The sequence below is a fragment of the Pseudomassariella vexata genome (genome assembly GCF_002105095.1).
Source record: "Pseudomassariella vexata strain CBS 129021 chromosome Unknown BCR38scaffold_18, whole genome shotgun sequence".
Taxonomy (NCBI): Eukaryota; Fungi; Ascomycota; class Sordariomycetes; order Amphisphaeriales; family Pseudomassariaceae; genus Pseudomassariella; species Pseudomassariella vexata.
The window spans coordinates 549386-567751 of NW_024467973.1; the positions used below are offsets into that span (position 1 = coordinate 549386).

General features: G+C 50.1%; 9 protein-coding genes across 9 annotated transcripts; 5 read left to right on the top strand and 4 right to left on the bottom strand.

Moving 5' to 3' along the window:
- Positions 1–1134: 1134 nt before the first annotated feature.
- Positions 1135–1737, top strand: BCR38DRAFT_489865 (uncharacterized protein; the record flags this gene model as incomplete). The annotated part of the gene is made up of 1 exon (XM_040864449.1): positions 1135–1737. The coding sequence occupies one exon, from the start codon at positions 1135–1137 to the stop codon at positions 1735–1737; it is 603 nt and encodes a 200-aa protein (XP_040710998.1).
- A 488-nt stretch (positions 1738–2225) lies between these two features.
- BCR38DRAFT_353853 (restriction of telomere capping protein 5) lies at positions 2226–4146 on the top strand (the record flags this gene model as incomplete). The annotated part of the gene is made up of 2 exons (XM_040856821.1): positions 2226–2285; positions 2374–4146. 2 exons carry the CDS (start codon positions 2226–2228, stop codon positions 4144–4146), a joined length of 1833 nt encoding a protein of 610 aa, XP_040710999.1.
- A 110-nt stretch (positions 4147–4256) lies between these two features.
- On the bottom strand, positions 4257–5379 carry BCR38DRAFT_81633 (acyl-CoA N-acyltransferase). Its single transcript, XM_040865671.1, has 3 exons — positions 5142–5379; positions 4699–5022; positions 4257–4595 (listed from the first exon to the last, which is right to left on the bottom strand). Exons 1-3 carry the CDS (start codon positions 5249–5251, stop codon positions 4367–4369), a joined length of 663 nt encoding a protein of 220 aa, XP_040711000.1. The 5' UTR covers positions 5252–5379; the 3' UTR covers positions 4257–4366.
- Position 5380: 1 nt separating this feature from the next.
- Positions 5381–6126, top strand: BCR38DRAFT_81628 (complex 1 LYR protein). Its single transcript, XM_040865670.1, has 2 exons — positions 5381–5641; positions 5713–6126. The coding sequence occupies exons 1-2, from the start codon at positions 5534–5536 to the stop codon at positions 5926–5928; spliced, it is 324 nt and encodes a 107-aa protein (XP_040711001.1). The 5' UTR covers positions 5381–5533; the 3' UTR covers positions 5929–6126.
- An 85-nt stretch (positions 6127–6211) lies between these two features.
- Positions 6212–6708, bottom strand: BCR38DRAFT_489869 (ribosomal protein L36-domain-containing protein; the record flags this gene model as incomplete). The annotated part of the gene is made up of 2 exons (XM_040864450.1): positions 6212–6301; positions 6454–6708. The coding sequence occupies 2 exons, from the start codon at positions 6706–6708 to the stop codon at positions 6212–6214; spliced, it is 345 nt and encodes a 114-aa protein (XP_040711002.1).
- A 1148-nt stretch (positions 6709–7856) lies between these two features.
- BCR38DRAFT_489870 (histidine acid phosphatase) lies at positions 7857–9230 on the bottom strand (the record flags this gene model as incomplete). Its single annotated transcript, XM_040864451.1, has 1 exon — positions 7857–9230. The coding sequence occupies one exon, from the start codon at positions 9228–9230 to the stop codon at positions 7857–7859; it is 1374 nt and encodes a 457-aa protein (XP_040711003.1).
- A 2269-nt stretch (positions 9231–11499) lies between these two features.
- BCR38DRAFT_501568 (major facilitator superfamily domain-containing protein) lies at positions 11500–13430 on the top strand (the record flags this gene model as incomplete). The annotated part of the gene is made up of 5 exons (XM_040864845.1): positions 11500–11521; positions 11665–12326; positions 12392–12741; positions 12813–12958; positions 13011–13430. 5 exons carry the CDS (start codon positions 11500–11502, stop codon positions 13418–13420), a joined length of 1590 nt encoding a protein of 529 aa, XP_040711004.1. The 3' UTR covers positions 13421–13430.
- A 1517-nt stretch (positions 13431–14947) lies between these two features.
- Positions 14948–16696, bottom strand: BCR38DRAFT_461127 (threonine dehydratase-like protein; the record flags this gene model as incomplete). Its single annotated transcript, XM_040862491.1, has 2 exons — positions 14948–16471; positions 16577–16696. 2 exons carry the CDS (start codon positions 16694–16696, stop codon positions 14948–14950), a joined length of 1644 nt encoding a protein of 547 aa, XP_040711005.1.
- A 327-nt stretch (positions 16697–17023) lies between these two features.
- On the top strand, positions 17024–18142 carry BCR38DRAFT_448894 (hypoxia induced protein conserved region-domain-containing protein). Its single transcript, XM_040861254.1, has 3 exons — positions 17024–17179; positions 17236–17303; positions 17362–18142. The coding sequence occupies exons 1-3, from the start codon at positions 17136–17138 to the stop codon at positions 17874–17876; spliced, it is 627 nt and encodes a 208-aa protein (XP_040711006.1). The 5' UTR covers positions 17024–17135; the 3' UTR covers positions 17877–18142.
- Positions 18143–18366: the final 224 nt, after the last annotated feature.

Here is an 18366-nt window from a genome sequence, read left to right on the forward strand (position 1 = left end):
CATATTGTTGGTTGTGTGTCATTGGGAAATTGTGATGGTGGCAAGGTCTCCAGGGACCGTTTTTCACTTTATTGACAAGTCAGGTGAGATTCCTACGAACCAACATCAGTGCTACCAACGCGACCACATGGCGTGCATTCCAAGTCCAACTGATGGAAACCACAAAACAAGGATATTAGCATGCTCGTATGTGATGGTATTCATCTGTTTGATTCCCATGTCACTAGGTTGTTAAGGGGTTTGAAGACAAGATGCACCTAGTGGAGATTACAGGGATATGCTGCCCTCAATGTTTAGATCTTACTGGACAGACACTCCGCGCTGAATGGCCACTGGATTTTAACATAGGGTCTCTGTGACAAAATGTGTGCTAAATAATCTATACCTGGTTGTTGTAGAAAGGGGCTGTGGGCTCTGGTGAAGATTATAGTTCAGGTAATGGAGCAGATGTGATGCAGATTGGGCGCAGAAAAACTCCGCACTGGAACGGCATAGAAAAAAGTACATGTGCATGACTGGCGGCTTGTGTATGACTCACTAGGAAGTAGACCAGCTAAAGTGCTCTACCTTCAAACTCTAGTATCGTCCCGGAGAAACTAGGATGGCAACGAGGAATACGACTAATATTCGTTAGTAGGAGGATACATTTATGCAATATTGTATTCAGAAAAGGTTGCGACTGTGCTTGACTATTCTGTTATGAAATGAACTGCACGATGGCCGGTTCTCTTATCCGACAACGTGATTCAGAAGTACTGAAGCCTCATTCTACGCAGTAAATTTCAAGTCAATTGCTGCCAGATTTCTATAAAGTAGGGCCATTCAGCTGGTCTAACCTCTCCCTAAAAACTTCAAACCCAAAACTTGTTACCATCGTGAGATGAGATGAACAAATCCATTTCTGAAAGAACAACAGGACTGCCAGACTGGGAATCCTTCACCCTCTTCCGAAACCTTCCAACTGAGCTCCGGATAATCATCTGGCGCTTTGCGATATACGAATCTCTTGGCTCTGTCCGCACTTTGGTATATAACCAAGTTAATGACAGCGTCTCGGTCCTTACACGCCATCTGCAAGTACAGCACAGTTCTCCCGTATGGGGAACTTGCAGAGAAGCGCAGTATGAGGTCGAAATGGCCCTCAACAAAATAGAGGCCGAATTCTTGGTATTTGAAGGCGGCGATATCTTTCAAGGCCAGGCAATAGTATCACAGCCGATCGTCACCATCGCCGCGGGAACGATCGCAGTCAGTCCCAACACCACCTTCAACCTGAGCGATGCCAACGCAGTGAGCCTCTTCAACGGGCTGAATACTCGTGTTATGCAGGCTTCGCACCTGCGCTGGTTAACGCATTTGTTATTCGGCATTGTCACGTGGATGAACATTGGTACATTCTATCGGCTCCCTCATCTTAGTGAGTGTCCTTTGTTAGAACTTCCTAATCTGCGTAGGGTCTTGGTAGGGTTTGCCTATCGCTGGCGGGATGTCGCCATGGTCGAAGGCCGATACGCCGATGTTGTTGAAGAATTACGGGTAGATGATTCGGGAGATGGGGCAGAAGTCACTGCAGTTACTGCAAGATCGATGAGGGAAATTCACCCTATTGTCGAGCTTACAGTTGTGACTGCAGTTCAGGCCACTCGGCCACTAATGCAGGCACTTAGACAAGCCGGTATAGAAGTTGCATGGGGTGAAATTCGCAGCGGCATCACGAGGAGGAGAGATCGCGTGTAGCTCAGACATCAAACCCATGTTATACAGTAGTTTATTACGATGCTGGTCGAGAACTGCAGGCTTGTTTGTGCTGTGTTTGATGCTACTAGAGGAGTAAGTTACGTTACAGAAGATTCCACTGCACCCTGGAAAGGCGCCAAAGTGCCGAGATTGAATCCAGTCTTCGTTTCTCAGCTAAAATAGACCAAAACTTAGGTCATAACTATTACGATTTACATCGTTCGACTTGGATATGGTAATCATCACTGTATGCAGTAATTTACATCGCAAGGACTAATCCAGTTGCTCAAGTCATCCTGGTCGTCTTTTGTCCCCTAATTACCTGTTTGGGAAGCTTGATCCAGAATTGGTCAAGCGTAAGAACTAGGCCACATCATAGGGCTTAGCGCTGAGCAGCGGCCCAGAGCTCCGGAACCCACCTGCGATGACAGCTTTCCATTCCTCTAATGAGAATCATCCCACCACGCCTCAAGCACCTTCTGAGAAAGATGGGGCAATCACATTCAATTGACGAGCCTCGCTCCAAGGAGGAGATAGCGGGCGAGCTGGTGAGTATAATCGTTCCCACTCGACATTAACGGATCGCTCTGATCAGACGATGACAAGCTGGAATGAAGCTGACAGCCCGGGATCTAGGCAGAGAAGTTCGCCCGCAAATGCTTCGAACCCCTCGAGCTTTACTCCTTCAAGGATAACTTCAAAAACCTCGCCGACCACGAACAAGATGTTCGATATCTCAAGGAGGATACGATTGCGCGATTTCTTGAGCTCCCCGACATACTCGACGTCTCGCCCGTCGTCTTTCACATGCTCAGCTACATCGGCGCATTCCCCTTCCTGAGCGATGCGCCCGCCGTCCTCGGATTCGAACAGATGATCAGCGTCGTGGCAATTATGACGGAGAGGTACACCAAGATATTGGTCAAGGGCGCAGCGACTCGCAGGAAACTGCTATTCAAAAGCCTGGCTGTGTATGATCGCGACATGTCTGAGAAGCAGACGGAGACGGCGGAGAAGGCGGGGCTGAAAGGCGAACCCAGCGACGCTCGGAGTCACGTTGCTGGGTTCCCTGTCGATGAGCCGGGCGAGGAATTCGACGAGCACGAGACCGCTGATGATGACGAGCTTGTGCTGGCTGCACTCGACTCGTTGGACTTGATTGATGCTTTCAAGACAGGTGATAAACACTCCGCGACAACACACGGAGCCATGATCCCCGCGGATAACTTCCGAAGACTGATCATGTTACTCTTACTGGTTGCCCCTCTCGATGCCCAGGAGACCTTATCCAATTACGCCGAAAGGGTCCTTGGGGAGGAGCTAGAGAGCCTCCGGGCAACCGCAGAGAACATCCTGTCGACTTTCCTCAACGTGGAGAAGTCTCCTGGGATTACCTTTGCGCAGTTTAATAGAGTGTTGCCGCTCAACTTCCCTTTCCTGTTCAATGGCTTCAATGCGTTGTTCGAACATTTCTTATTCTCTAATAATCTGGACCTCTCGAGACGAAAAGACAGCATATCGAAGTCAATCCCACCCCTCATCGCAAAACCTCCACTCTTGCAAGACAAGGGTCAAATACTTAACCTGAACGTGCTATCTCAGCTATCTTTTTTCATACCAGGCGACGAGCTTTTCTGGAAACTTCGCCTCCTATACTCTGGTGCCGATGCCGGGTTTTCCATGGGTAGTTTCGAGACCAAAGTCTTTAACTGGCGCGCCCCAACCATCTTGCTCGTGTCTGGCACGAGGTTGAATGCGTCGTCACAAGCCCACGGATCAGAGGCAACATTCACAGAATCGCTACCTCCCAAACGCTTTCCGAATGGCACCCCGCCTGGTCGAGACCGTGTTGTTTTCGGTGTCATGGTGCGGCAGCCATGGCGGCACACGCACAAGGAGTGTTTCGGCGACAGCGACACGATTTTGTTCCAACTAAGCCCAACCCACGACGTCTTCCCGGCGTCCATCGTGAATAAAGACTACATCGACTTCTCAAGGACACCGGGGACGTTTTCAGGTATCACTATCGGGTGTCCGCATCCCAAATCTGCGCAATCATCTCGACATCCGACGGTGCGGGCGTTGGGTCCGGTATCTCTGGTCATTGACTCAAGCTTCGAGTTTGGCATCTTCACACACGACTATACCTCCCGAGGCGGGGCGTTTGCCACGAGCACTTCGAGAAAGTTCAATTTCCAGGACAGGTTCGCGATAGAGGATATCGAAGTCTGGGGGTGCGGCGGCGATGCCGAAGCCAAGATCCAAAAGGAGAGATGGGATTGGGAGGCCCGAGAGGCGGAGGCCAGACGCAGGATCAACCTGAGTACAGGTGATCAAGAGGCAGATCGTGCGCTACTGGAGATGGCGGGTTTGATTGGAAATAACCGGAGCGGAGGGTCCATCGCATAAACGGAATGACATGTGGCATTTTCAACGGTGGCGGTAATGGGTTTTGGATTATAATGGTTGGGGTTACACGGCGTTTGGACACAACAGAAACTGTACTTCTTTCAGGGGGTTGACCGATAATTAACAGGTTTTATGCCGTGTAAGTCCCAAGAGATTGGCTCTCTGTCACTTAAACAAGGCCAAAGGCGCAAGTGAGTCATGATTTGACGATCTGGATGGATCATTTCCCAACCACCTTGCTCATGATAACATAATCGGGTACAACCTCCTTCCCGTACCTCAATCTCCTAGGCTCGGGTGATATATCGTCCTTCTTAAACCCGAGTTTCTTGTAAAAGTCCAGTGCTCGCTTGTTGCTCGTGAAACACGTCAACATGACCTTCTCAACCGTCGGCACATTCACCGCCACATCCTCCAAGAAACTTATGAGGAGTTTGCCAAGTCGGGTGCTAGTCGTCTCAGTCAGCTACATGGCTTGACTTCGTGTTGGACTTACACGCGAAAAGCTCAGTGAACACAGCCAAGAATGAGGGCAGGAGAACATATACCTACCCTTGCAGCTCTCCCTTCAAGTGGATCTCATAGCAATAAACCACCGGCTGTCCCTCCTCATACGTTGGCATCAGCGACGTGAACCCTCTTATGTCGCCTTGGCCATCTTTGACCACGATGTATCTCAGCTCAGGCGACTTCATCTCGTCGAGCTTCTTGGCGGGTTTCCAGCCTAGTGACGAAGGTTCGTAGTCCGCACGACTGGTTTCTTCTACTAGGGAGAGGCACGATTTCAAGTCTTTCTCTGCCAGGGCGCCTGAGGATATGAGACTGATGGTGTACTTGGCATCGGTTCGAGGGTGTATCCACTCGGTCCAGGACGGGCTATGGATAGGTCAGATGGTCGGTTGCATTTGCCATTTTTGATGATTGAGGCTTGTGGTCTCTGGGCTCCGAGAAACTTCATTGTGCTACTGGCGATCGGGGTGAATTGGGTAACCAACCTAGGTTGCAGATACTGCGCAATGAATTCTTCATCGCTCTTCCGGATGGCATGTTCGATAGCGTTGGCGGTTGTGCGCCGCCGTTTCGCCGTGCTCTTCAGGTCCGACATTTCGTAACCTTCGATATAGAAGAAGGGGATAACCAGAAAAACCAAGCCGAAACTTCATAGCCTCACAAAGAGATGTTGTCATGACATGAGAGAGAGAAATGGATTCTTGACTGACACTCGGCAACTGTGAATGCTAGTGCCGACGGCCCCACTTAAAACTCGGCGCCGTTCCATCTCCAGATTGGATCATCATCGTTCTTCGACCCCTACGACCAAACGACATCTGGAGATCTCAGACTTCCCCACGGAACGCTTCAATGTCTCGATAGACTATTTTTACTCATGCGCTCCTTCCGTTCACCTATCCCGAGTCCCGCCTGGAGACTTCAGAACTATGCGACTATTGCACCCAAGGGGGCCCGTCTCGGCACGGCACTGAGCCTCGATCACGTCAGTATTCGGCCGCTTCTGGTCCTGCCCCTCCGAGTTACTGGGCCTTTGCTGATCCTTCCGATACTCAGTTCCTCCTCCGTGCCCGAGTCATCTCCCTCTACCGAACCATCCTTCGAGGCACCAAGCACATCGCTGACCCTACCACTCGAACCGAGACGCGTGGCTTTGCGCGCGCCGAGTTTGAGCGGCATCGTGGAGTTACGGATCTAGGCCACATTCGCTACCTTCTATCAACGGGAAAGACGGAGTGGGAGGGTATGGAGCGGTCCATTGGGGGGCTGTAGAGATAACTACGCTATTGCAGATGTAGACCAGCCCAATATTTGTTGTGTTTATAGACCAGACGCCGAAACATGTACATGTAATATCTGCAGGACAACCTCGCAGCATTTCCCCAGTGAATAGTGGTCATGAATCAATGCAAGATGCCACAGAAATTGCTGCCTGCTTTTGTTGTACAAGTGCATTATGACACAGCTCGTCGACTCGTATGGCCGCTTCCTCTCGAGCCCTCTGACGCTCGTTTATAGCCTGAACGCAGCCAGGCTTCCCATCATGCGGCTTCCTCTATCCTTGCCGTTGCTTGTGTCTCGGGTTTGCACTGCAAATGATGTAGATATAGCCTCGGTGTCGCTTGTTCGCCTTTCTTCGCACGACCTGTGACGCGTTATGGTCAGCCGATGAATGCCTACACCTATACTTGTAGATTTATTTGGACCAAGCAGGAATTTTCATTTCTTATCCAAGCTCAAGCTCGCGCTTTCCTGTCCAATTCCAGGGTCTCAGATCCAGTGCGCACTCCCACTCACCTTGCAATGCTCGCACCGCCTCTTGACGGAGCTGTGTACCTTCATCCCCCGCATCTGCTGCTTGACAGCCGCCACCGCCTTCACCGCACCCATGACAGCCGTCGTCGTGGGCCTCGTGGACGTTTTGAGTCCGGGAAGAGCGTAGGAAATGGATCGCACGGATTGCTTCGTCCGGATAGCGGCGTAGGGGGCGGCTGGCTTGCCCGTTCGGAGGGACAATGCCCGCATAGACGACAGAAGCAACTTCGTCGTCATCTTGGATGCTGAGCCGCACATGATTGGTAATCGTTTGTCGAGTCGAAGCACTGGAGAAGAAATTGGGTCAAGTCGGCATGTTGCGATTTGGGGATGGTAGCCGGGCCGAAAATTTGGTGGTCTGAGCTTCCTAACGGTTAAGGATCGTCGTTCGGAGCTACCCTATATCGCATTAAGGCGATTGAACCTATGGCCTTCACAACCACGATCTTCAGGTTCAGGTACTGAAGGCGAAAGCTGCACTCAGTAGTGAACAAGCGCAACTAATATCATTTCTGCCAAGTTACCCTATTTCAAAATTTATGCTGCGATTGCTCCAAGTCTACATGTTAATTGTTAGTAGCAACGTATACTTAGATATACATAGAGAAGTGGTGAAGGATTTGGCAAGGAGCTCGAGAAACCGCTTCCAGATCGTGAGATATTGCATCCTACAACAAACAAGCCTTCCAAAGGTCTCTTTGCAAGTAGCTTTCAACTGCGCCACAGAGTATAGTATGAAATTATGCGCAGTGTACTTATGGGATTGACGGTGAAGTAATTGGTATCTACCAGACACGGATGATTACTTGGTAATGTGGTGTTCCGTAATGATCCCATTCGTCACACCTTGATAAGATACATTATCGCTTGTTATGCTATCCCTTTCACCTTCACGTATTGATGTCGTCTTGTTTTCCCTAACCCAAGCTCCATCTATGTATCAGAGTTCTAATACCCCGTATCAGTGTAAATTTATTTGGTTCTTAATGCCGGAGATACCTCCTGTTCGGGCTTGGATCGGTTGGATGATATTATCTTGACCACCTCTCCTGTCTCTAGCGTTGGCGTATATTGGCTCAATTAGTTTTAGTGCCTTTCATCGACTACATGACAGGCACGACAACCGAAGCAATGGGAAAGCAGTTAACTTTATTTGTATGAAGCAAAAACACTTTTAGTTTGAGGCTAAGAGTTGAGAACGCAGAAGCTAGAAACGCCTACTTCAGAGAGCCAAATTAGTCCTTGAGAAGTCAGCCAGGTCCTACTTTTTTCCCCAGTCTATTTCACATCTCGCTCATCATCCGGCTTGAAAACTTCTCAAACAAATCCGCTTATCCACCTCCTGAAACTTCAATAATTCTGGAACCGAAAAGCTACATTCATCCTCAGATAGAATGGTAAAAGGACACAGTATCCGTACTGTTATCGTAATCGACCTGACACCTCTCCGAGAAGCCACCAAACATGGCCTCTCTCTCCTGCAAGAATTTCAGAAATCCGCTTTCCGAACAGCTCGTCCCCGGCCCATCGGTGCACCCCGGTAGCGCTTGTGGTGCACGATTCACCAGGGCACGGTAGTAGTTCCCATCATCAAACCCGTAGCTTCCAGTGCAAGACAAACGCTCAAGGGCCAGGTTTCCCAGACACGGCGTTATCTCCGATGTCCGCCACGCCCGACGCGGGTTGATGCGATCGAGTGGCATCGTGTCGTTGATAGATGCCGCCGTGCCCCCGAACGCCGAGTTATTGAACAGGCCCATAGCGACGAAGACCATAGACGGCAGCGTGCGGTGCGAGATACCGACGTAGATGTCCTCGTCAGCGCTCTCGGCCATCAACATATTGGCGGTGACGTTGAGCCAGGGAAATCCGATGGTGCCGGATAGGGGGTTGCCGTAACCGACATCGTAGTGGTATCGAATGTCGTCAGCATACTCCCAACCGAGTCGTTCGTCGGGTGTGAAGAGTGCGGGATCGCAAAAGGGAGACTGGCCGCGGATGACGGACTCATAACCGCATAGAAGTATCATCCCCACTATATCCGTCGTGGTGAAGTTGTATGCAGGGGCTAGGGCGTTGTAACGTGCCTTGATGGGCTTGGTGAAGAGTTCACGGTAAGTGGAAGCCTCGTCATTCCCTTCGTGGTAGATGGTACAAGCCTGGTATGGAACTAAGCTGTTGGCACCACCGAGGTTTCCTTCGACGACACTGACGAGGTCGACTGGGTGGTCCTCGGTATGCAGCCCGCGCACAAACGCCTTGCCCGAGTCGAATGTGCGCGGTGGCGCCGAAGCCCAGACCCGAGAGGGAACTCTGAGGTGTGGATATCGCAAGGTGATGTCAATGGCAAGTTCTATGGCCTCCATTTCGCCGATTTTAGTGACCTGTTCCGGCGTGTCGGCCCCGGGCGGGAATGGTGTCTTGTAGTCGGCCAAGAAGCTCAATGGCGCTACATGAGCCCAGTCTGTACCCGTGTGGTTCGCCCATTTTGACAGGAATGGTTGGATCCAATCCTCATAATCATCGTCGTTTACGTTGATAGCGCCATGGCGGGTTAGGTAGGAAGCGCGAGTCACCGTGCAGCCCTGAGGGGCTTCTGGGGATGCAGGTTGTGAATCTAGAAGCTCAAAATATGGGGATGCCCGGCCGAGGTGCTTCAAGGCATTGAAGTTGTAAGGTTCGTAGAACGCGGCATGGGATACCGCCGCCAAGATGATGAGTACGAGTTGGCGGCTCAGGGAACATCCAAGAGGAGACATGATACTTGGTATAACACTGTCGTGACCGTGACAGAAATTCAGGACACTGACAGCAGGAGTTACAGCATGGACATGACTCCAATTTGTATCGCATTTGCCGTTTTGTCAGTGATAGCCCAGCATATCTCATTTAGTCAGTGTCATGTAGAGGTCGCCATCATTGAGACGTGAATATCCTGCTAGATCGGGCCTTAGTTTTGAGCCGTTAGCGCTCTTTCCTTAACCGGAAGGTAGTGACTGAGGAGGATGATCGTGTTCTTGTCTTCACCCACGTCATTCGACATCTCTCGGACATAACATAAACAGCCGAAGTCAAACTGCAGTTCCAATATAAATTGCGCCAAGAATGCCCAGAAGATATTCCAAATGCAAGCAGGTGGATGTATTCTTACCCGCCGTGCAAGTAGGCTATACCTAAGATGGAGTTTCTAGGAACTAAGAGTTTGTCCGCACTTCAAGATATAACTCACTATTTAACTTTTCTCAATGAATCGAGCAAGAAATATCTACGTGGACTCTCCCTAAGATCTCAGCTGTGTGCCTGGTAATGGGTATAGTAATCTCTAGCAGGTGGCCTATAGTCTAAGACCCCATCAATTGACCTACCTATGCAATTTGGAAATTAGCCCGCAATTCCCAACACGCTACAGGCCGCTAATTGGTTCGAGCAAGGTGTAAATACGAAATCAACTTTTTCAAGCACAATCGAATTAATGCGACGATCCAACACAGCATAATAGCTCCAGCCTGTCCCTAATTGTTTGTACGGGACGGGTCGTCTACTTGCCTCATGCATCAGCATAGTGTAATTGTGCAGCTAGTTCTGCAAGTCAATCTTTGACAGGGTCTCATGCATTGCAGATCCCCGGCAGTCTTAAGTACGCCATATGGCGGAAGCGTGACCAGCTGCCTGAAAAGCTCAATAGTGTCATGCGACCACTTGCCAAATTCGGTATTTGAAATATTCCTGGCTGAAACATTCCTGGCCCCTACTCAACTTCGGTGATGTTGCACAACTGCACGGCAAATTTGATGGATCTACAAGTGCCTGCATAATGTCGACAAGTTATCAACTTCCGCGATAACCTTCTTTGCTTTAGGATGTCAAATTCAGCTACTACTCGCTATGATCCCTGCTCGTATTTCTCTTACTTTGCAGGGTCGATCATTAGTGCCGGCGGCAATACGATGCAGCAGAAACTTGGAGTATCAATGTATTTCGCTATCAACAGACCACGGATGGATCGGATAGGTAATAATTCATGACAGTGCCTATTTTCACAACACTCAAAAGCTAATGACATAATGAGAGGACTACGAAAGGCCTTGTCCTTAAGCAATGCCTGAGCACTTCCGCTGTCAGAAAGTTCATATTCGAGTCGCTGTCTCACCATGGGGCTTAATTGTGCGACGGTAAATTCGCACTGCTTTGCATCACCCGTTTCTTTGCGATGAAGGGTTTTTCTTAGCACCTTTTTTGAAATGCGGGAAACCGAAATAATTCTGAAACACGAATCTGTTGATGTAACAGATGCAAGTGTCGTTAGGTTTAAGCCTGGCATCCGCCGTGACCGAAGGAAGGTGGTATGCTAAGACATGCCATTGCATCGGCACTTGGCAGATAATACTATGAGGTTTTGAAGTGATAAGGTATGCACTACAACTCCCATCTGTAACGGTAAGGAAGTTTGAAGAAGGTGAGGCCACTTGCTACGTCATAAGACTTACTATACATACATTCCAAGGCGTATGCCACCATGATACGTAGATATGCATAGTTTGGGCACTGGTCATGTCCAAGGCGATAGATCCGCAACCATGATACGCGTATACATGCATTCAAACACCATCATGCTCTAATTGACGAGGTGCCCGGTGGGTTTCACGATAGTCGGTGGTTTTATTTCCGAGGGAAACAGATCGATACCTTCCTATGTAGAACTTATAGTCACATCACTGATAACAGGGATAACTGAGACCGAAAAGTCACTGATTGAGGGCGTATTGTAACTAGAACATAGAAACAGATCGATGCATTTCACAAGGCCTATTCAGGCACCTATCACAGCAATATAAGGAGACAGAAGAGGTCCTAATTTGCTAGACTTTTCCACCATAGTATATAAGCGAACCTGCTCGATAATCTTCTCACACAACAAGACAAACCAGGATCCTTCAATCATGAAATCACAGACTCTTACACAGCCACCAAACAACATGGAACCGCTTACTTCTCGACGGGACGGGCCTTCAAATCAACACAACGAATATGTCAAATCTCATCCAACAGAGTCCACCCTGACGACCAGACGCTCCGAGTCAAGCATTGACGGCCTAACCCTAGCCCCAAGCATCGAGGCCGCAATATCAAGGTCCTCCGAAAAGCCATCCATCACCGACGGCGAGGCCGGCCGCTGCCCCCAATCACTCGAAGACCAGACCTTACGCCTCCCCTTCTCACGTCTCATCACCGCCTACCTCTGTCTCGCCTCTATATACTTCATCTCCATCCTCGACGTGAACTCCGTCGCCACTGCTCTCCCCGCCATCTCAAAATCCCTAGGCGGCGGTAACTCCATCACATGGACCGGCACGGCCTACGTGATGGGCCAGACGGCCTTCCAGGCTTTGTACGGGCGACTATCGGATATTTTCGGTCGCAAACCCGTGCTGATGGCGTGCATCGGGTCGTTGATTATCGGAGATGTGCTGTGCGGGTTTGCAAGAAATGTGACATGGTTGTATGTTTGTCGAGCGCTGAGCGGGATCGGTGGAGGAGGCATTAGCTCGCTTGTGCAAATAACGGCGAGTGATCTGGTTAGTTTGAAAAAGAGGGGGAAATATCAAGGGATACTTAGCTGCGCCATTGGACTGGGGGCTAGTACGGGGCCTTTCGTCACGGCTGGTTTGTTAAGTACTGGGCGTGAGGGCTGGAGGTGGGTTTTCTGGGTGCCTCCAATGCTGGCTGCCGTTTGTATGGCGGTCATGTGGGTTTACCTACCTCTGAAGCCTGTCGCCGGCTGTTATTCCGATAAACTTCGGAAGATCGACTGGTTCGGCCTGGTGACTGTAGTAAATGGCGTGCTATTTGTCTTGGTCAGTATAGCCTCTGGCGTCTTGTTGTCCTGGATTGTGGTCTACCTCTTACTAACATCATCCAGATCCCAATAAACTCAGGCGGAAGCATCTTCCCCTGGAATAGTGCCCTCGTTATCACACTAATAGTTGTGGGCGCCGCACTTTTGGTTCTTTTCGTTGTGGTCGAAATATGGATCGCCAAAATCCCTATGATCCCCTTACGGTTGTTCAAAAGGCTGTCCACGACTACTATCTATCTCCAAAGTGCCCTGTACAACGGGGTATGGCAGATAGACTTGTATTTCTTGCCCATTTACTTTCAGGATGTGAGGAGTTTTACCCCTCTGCAAAGTGCATTGTATATCTTGCCTCTTCTCCTCACCCAAAGCATTGCTGGAATAGCCGCCGGACAAATCATGTCCAGACTGTCTCGGTATGTCACATCCAAATTCCCTTTCTGTGCTTTTTTCTTTGAATTCTTCTGGCTGACAGTATTTCTTCCAGACCAGGGCCCGTGATATATGGCGGACTGGCACTTTGGTTGCTCGGTGCTGGCTTAAAAGTCCTCTTCTCACGTACTACGCCAATAGGTGTATACGTTATTTCGTTAATCATTGAAGGAGCTGGCGTTGGGTTTATTCTGCAACCAGGTTAGCCCCAGCTTCGAAACATGGAATAACCCTTTTACTAAGACATATTCAGCCCTGGTCGCGTTACAAGCTCTGTCCAACCCGGAGGATCGTGCAGTGGCCACGTCGACACGGAACCTGATGCGGATGTTAGGATCCGTTTTCGGTCTGGCAATCTCAACTACTGTCTCATTCGAGGTTATGAAGTCAGGATTGCCGACCGAGATCCCTGCTTCTCTCCGGGATCGTGTAATCGCAGGTACTTGGGAAAGGGGCGAACTGGGTTCGGAGCTATGGGAGTCGGATATTATGAACGCAAAATTGAAAGGCCTGCACACCGTGTTTATTATGTTGGTCCCAATTATGGCACTATGTCTCCTGAGTTGCATTTTCATTCCTAATGTGGTGTTGAAGGGGGATCCGAAGAAGATTGACGCGAAGAAGAAGGTGGAAAACATTATATCAGAACAGGGTATTAGATAGACTTTCACTGGCATTCATCGGCAGGTTGGGGCAATTCACATTTTTTCTGGCATTCAAGAGAAAGGAGAAACAGGATAATTGCATCTAGGCAAGGTCGTTGGAATAAAAAGTAGATTGTCAGCAGAAATGTATTATGTCAAGTTGAAGCCCATGCATTCGAAGTATACCGGTCCATGTGGCTCGAGAAGAGTGAGTGTGACACTGACCCGACAAATATTTCCTGGATGGACGCTGGATTAATTTGAGATACACGCGCTATGTACGTCCTCTTATGCTTCGGCACTGCTTTGCATGTTCTTGGATATGGATTTATTCAGTGCGTATTCGATGACCCAACCCTTCCTCAATCCAAGAAATCCCAAGTTGACCAATAGACCAACACCTTTAACGGATTATTGGTCAGAGTTTGTGAAACAAACAAAGTCTTCGCTAGGTGCAGCAGGTCCAGATCAGATCGCCATGACCGCAAGCTGTGGAGCAGGCAGCCGCACAAGCCTCAGCGCTTCGGTAGATTGCGCAAGCCCTAGCCATATCAGCAAGAGAGCTCTGTTGGTTGATCCGAAGATAGCGAAGCCATGCTTCGGAGTAAGCTTTGAATGAAATGCTTACCGTTCTTCAAGTCGGCTTGGGGCCGCCAGAGCTAGGCCGAAGGCCATAGCGAGAAGGGCAGTTCGGGTGGTGTTGAGGATTTGCATTTTGCGTTGTTATCTGGAGGAATTGTAGGGAAGATAAAGATTGAGAAACAGGTTGATCTTGAACTGATGTCATGTGAGACCAAGCCTTATATACAACACATGTCAGCAGATTTTCATTGCGCATTATGCGGGCGCCGTATCGAATCCTTCGAGACAACTGATACACATCATCTTACGGTTCTTGTCGGACCTTCCCTTTAGGCATTGGTCGCATTCAGCCGTATTACCTGGCTTGGATTAAAAAGGCCATGGGCTCTCAGTAGGATGATAAACCCTGCCAATGCTCGCTCATTGGACTGGTGAACTCCCTAATCGGTGGTAGGTATACGAACTCCATAGCGGGATATTCTGGGCCTCCTGTCAAACGATTAGATGGGACTGCTTGCTATACCAAAACTGTGGGAAGCGATATGCGGCCTGGAAACTCGCATGGTTGTATGTCAGATCTCGGTGTTCGACACATTGCACAGGTCGGTGCGGGTTGCTCAGGGGTAGGCCGAATCTCGCCAAGTTAGGAATTGTAGTAATACAAGCCGAGACCACCATGGCATCAAGTAGGCATGCAGCATATAGATGCAGTTCGATCGTGTGTTACGCCGGGGGCATATTCTATATTGGCTGCAGTTGGTAAATCATGCGTGTTGGTGTCGGTGACCCGATCAATTCGATGGCATCTGGATATTGAACATTGTCGGTTTTCTTCCGCACGCTCTAGATAAACTCCGTACGCCTCTAACTCCGGCGGAAATCTCACAGCAAATACGTTTTATTTCCGCACCAAATCATAGACATCCATATTAACCTTCTGCCACTTGCCATCCATTACTAGAATCTAATTTCGTAAGAAAGTCTGGAACACTGAGCTCTGCGTGCAATCACTCCACGGGTAGCCAATTTCCCTGAGGAACTTCTCCAGCTCGGGCACTTCGGCATCGGGGCACTGTATTCCCGCGACGATCTTGCCTACGTCACTTCCACCGTTGCGGTACTGGAAGAGGCTGATGTTGTACCTTAACTTAAGTACGGTTAAGAACTTTATCAGAGCGCCCGGCCGCTCGGGGAAATTGAACATGTATAACCGCTCATCTGCGACGTCGGAACGTCCGCCGACTAGGTACCGAATGTGCGACTTGGCGAGCTCGTCACCCGAGAGATCTGTCACCGTCATGCCGACAGACGTCATACGGTTCATCAACGTCTGAAGCTCGGACGCGCGCTGAGATGCTGCACCTGCGAGTGACATACCCACCAGCACGTTGGCAACCTCGTTCGTAGCATAACGATAGCTGAACTCGGTCACGTCGTGGGGCATGATGGTATTGACGAGTTCGTGGAAGGCTCCAGGGCGCTCGGGGATGCTGACGGAGAGTAGGGCCTCCTTGCCCTCACCCAGGGCAGCGCGTTCAGCAACAAAGCGCAGGCGATCGAAATTCATGTTCGCACCGCTCGTGATGGCAATGACGGAGCGGTTGGGGTCGCCGGATGGATTGTTCGTAACCCATTTCTTCAAACCAGCAAGGGCAAGCGCACCGGCGGGCTCGACGATGGATCGAGTGTCTTCGAAAACGTCCTTGATGGCCGCGCATGTTTCATCGGTGTTGACTTGGACGACCTCGTCTACCACTTCTTGGCAGATGCGGAATGTCTCTTCGCCCACCGTCTTGACTGCTGCGCCGTCGGCGAAAAGTCCAACTTCTTTCAACACAACCCTCTTGCCCTGTCGCAAGGACTGAGCCATGGCATTGGCATCCTCTGTCTCCACGCCAATGATTTTGACGTGGGGCGCTATGCGCTTCACGTAGACGCCGATTCCGGCAATCAGACCACCGCCACCTACACAGCAGAAAATGGCCTCGAGCTTTTGGATGTTCGTTTGTCGCAACAGTTCCATGCCAATAGTACCTTGCCCAGCAATAACGTACGGATCGTCAAAGGGTGGAATGTTAATTAGGCCATGAACCTTTTCTAACCTCATACATTCCTCCTGCGCGGCGTCAAAGTCTGGGCCGTGCAATACCACGCACCCACCCATTCTCGAGACATTTCGAAGCTTGATACTCGGGGTACCCTCGGGCATAACAATAGTCGCGGGAATCTTAAGTTTTCGTGCAGAGTAGGCGACGCCTTGTGCATGGTTCCCAGCACTGCACGCTACCACGCCTTTCCAGCTCAGGTTCCTGTCCAGATGTGCCATCTTGTTATAGGCGCCGCGCAGCTTGAAGCTGAACACGGGCTGTTCGTCCTCTCGCTTGAGCAAGACATTGCATTCGAGTCGGTTTGAGATATTGACGGCAGGCATAAGCGAGGTTTCTTTGCAGACTTCGTAGACTCGAGACGTAAGGATCAAGCGGAGGTACTACAGCAAGAGCATCGATATTAGTCACACGAAGAGAAGGCTCCCCAAGGGTAAAAGTATCAATTGATGCCGGTTTCGAGCCAATTGAGAAACCGGGTTACTAACATCGGGATGTCCGTTAGGAAGCAGATACTCTGCTGGTACGGTCTTCTTCATCCGCTCCCTCTTGGCCTCTGAAGGCGGCGACGGGTTGGCGCTGTACTCTGTGAGAGACAGGCCCGACATTGACGGTGTGCGCGGGACATGGCCGTTGACATGGCCGGTACCATTGGCGACACCATTGGCTAGAACTGTATCAATTGGAACGGCGTTGGGACCTGCCATCGTGACTTTCTGTGCGAGCCTCAGATGTTGTAGGAGGGAGATGCGACTTCGCAGCTACCGTTCTTGTAGTCACAGTGTTTGCTGGGGATTTTTTTTTGGTGGGGCAATGATACGATACAGGGGTCCATGGTTCGAGCTCCTGGAGGGGTTCTTGAGGTCTTAGCGGGCAGACGGCGGCAGGCCCCATCGGTGATTAGATAGTGGTTCCAGCTTGCCCGTTCGGCAGAAGCTACGAATCCATGTCATCATTGATTTTTACAGTCATTTACTCGAGCACCCGTCGTACAACGACGTTGATATCAGCGCAACCTAATTCGACCGAGAAACCACAGAGCTCAACATGGCTGACGATCGGTCTATGCCGTCGTCATTCGACGACGACAAGTGCGTCATATTGCTCCAGGAGCCATTCCACAGCGCGCGAAGCTCACGTATAGCAGAGAGTACAATGAAACTGGCTGGCAGAAAGTGTCCCGGAAGCTGCGGGAAGAACCTCTGGTACCCCTAGGTCAGCCTACATTCGATCCATTGTGGCCTCACTAGCCGTAATTGACATATGTTCGCAGGAACGGTCCTGACGTGTGCCGCCCTTTACAACGCCTGGATAGGAATGCGACGTGGTGACCATGCTCAAGTCCAACGAATGTTCCGGGCGCGTATCGGTGCCCAAGCATTCACAATTTGCGCCATAGTCGCCGGAGGAGCCTACTACGGAGCCGATCGTGAGAAGCGCAAGGAGTTGATCAAGTTAGAGGCACAGCAGCGGGCAGAGGAACGCCACCAGAAGTGGTTACGCGAACTCGAGATACGAGACGACGAGGACAAACAATTGAAGGAGCACTTGAAACGGAGAAAGGAGCGTGTACTGCAGAAGAGGGCCGAGGACAAGGAGAAAGAGGGTGTTATAGACGGTTTGAAAGCCGAGACGACGCCAGACGCTGAGGGACAGGTGCCAGTGCAGGAAATCAAAGAGGGCTCGACTGTGCTGGGCGCTTTATCACAGGCTGGTGGGTGGTTTGGCACAGGCAAGAAAGAAGATCCCAAACATGCCGAGAAGGAACAAGAAAAGCCGAAGAAATGATCTGGACCGGCATGGAGTCTCGGGTCTTGGCGCAAATGTATTATATTGTTCGTAGTTGAGCTGGTAGGGTCAAGTCGTAAACTTTGCATCCATGCTTAGTCTACAGCCAGGGTTACACATGAATCTGTTTGGACTCCGGAAATTGGCGGCTGTGGCTATCACAGGCGAGATATATGCGAAGCATACCACTTCACTCGAGGATTTACGTCACTGTGCTGTTATACTTGTAGTAATGCAAGGATGAATTGACCGATTCTTCACCTGGGTGTGTTTATCAATAGGATAACGTGATTGAAAAGTGCAGTCCTTGCCTCTTTTAGAAATACAAGATGATCTTTCCTGGCTGCAACGAATGTTAACAAACGCGCCGTTCCAGTATTTTGAGTTTGATCCAGTGCCACTGCTGAGTCTATTAATACCGTAGGTTCACTATGATGCCTCCACAGCTGGGGATGGAACGAACATGACACAACAAGGGAGTCAAATCCTA

Excerpts from the sequence above, each read along its gene's own strand:
- BCR38DRAFT_81633 (XM_040865671.1), bottom strand. The coding sequence starts at position 5,251 with ATGTCGGACCTGAAGAGCACGGCGAAACGGCGGCGCACAACCGCCAAC. Across the intron at positions 5,023-5,141 it reads GCGCAGTATCTGCAACCTAG|CCCGTCCTGGACCGAGTGGA; the intron begins GTTGGTTACCCA and ends ACCTATCCATAG. Across the intron at positions 4,596-4,698 it reads TTGAAGGGAGAGCTGCAAGG|CACCCGACTTGGCAAACTCC; the intron begins GTAGGTATATGT and ends TGAGACGACTAG.
- BCR38DRAFT_81628 (XM_040865670.1), top strand. The coding sequence starts at position 5,534 with ATGCGCTCCTTCCGTTCACCTATCCCGAGTCCCGCCTGGAGACTTCAG. Across the intron at positions 5,642-5,712 it reads CGGCACTGAGCCTCGATCAC|TTCCTCCTCCGTGCCCGAGT; the intron begins GTCAGTATTCGG and ends TCCGATACTCAG.
- BCR38DRAFT_448894 (XM_040861254.1), top strand. The coding sequence starts at position 17,136 with ATGGCTGACGATCGGTCTATGCCGTCGTCATTCGACGACGACAA. Across the intron at positions 17,180-17,235 it reads TCGTCATTCGACGACGACAA|AGAGTACAATGAAACTGGCT; the intron begins GTGCGTCATATT and ends CACGTATAGCAG. Across the intron at positions 17,304-17,361 it reads AGAACCTCTGGTACCCCTAG|GAACGGTCCTGACGTGTGCC; the intron begins GTCAGCCTACAT and ends ATATGTTCGCAG.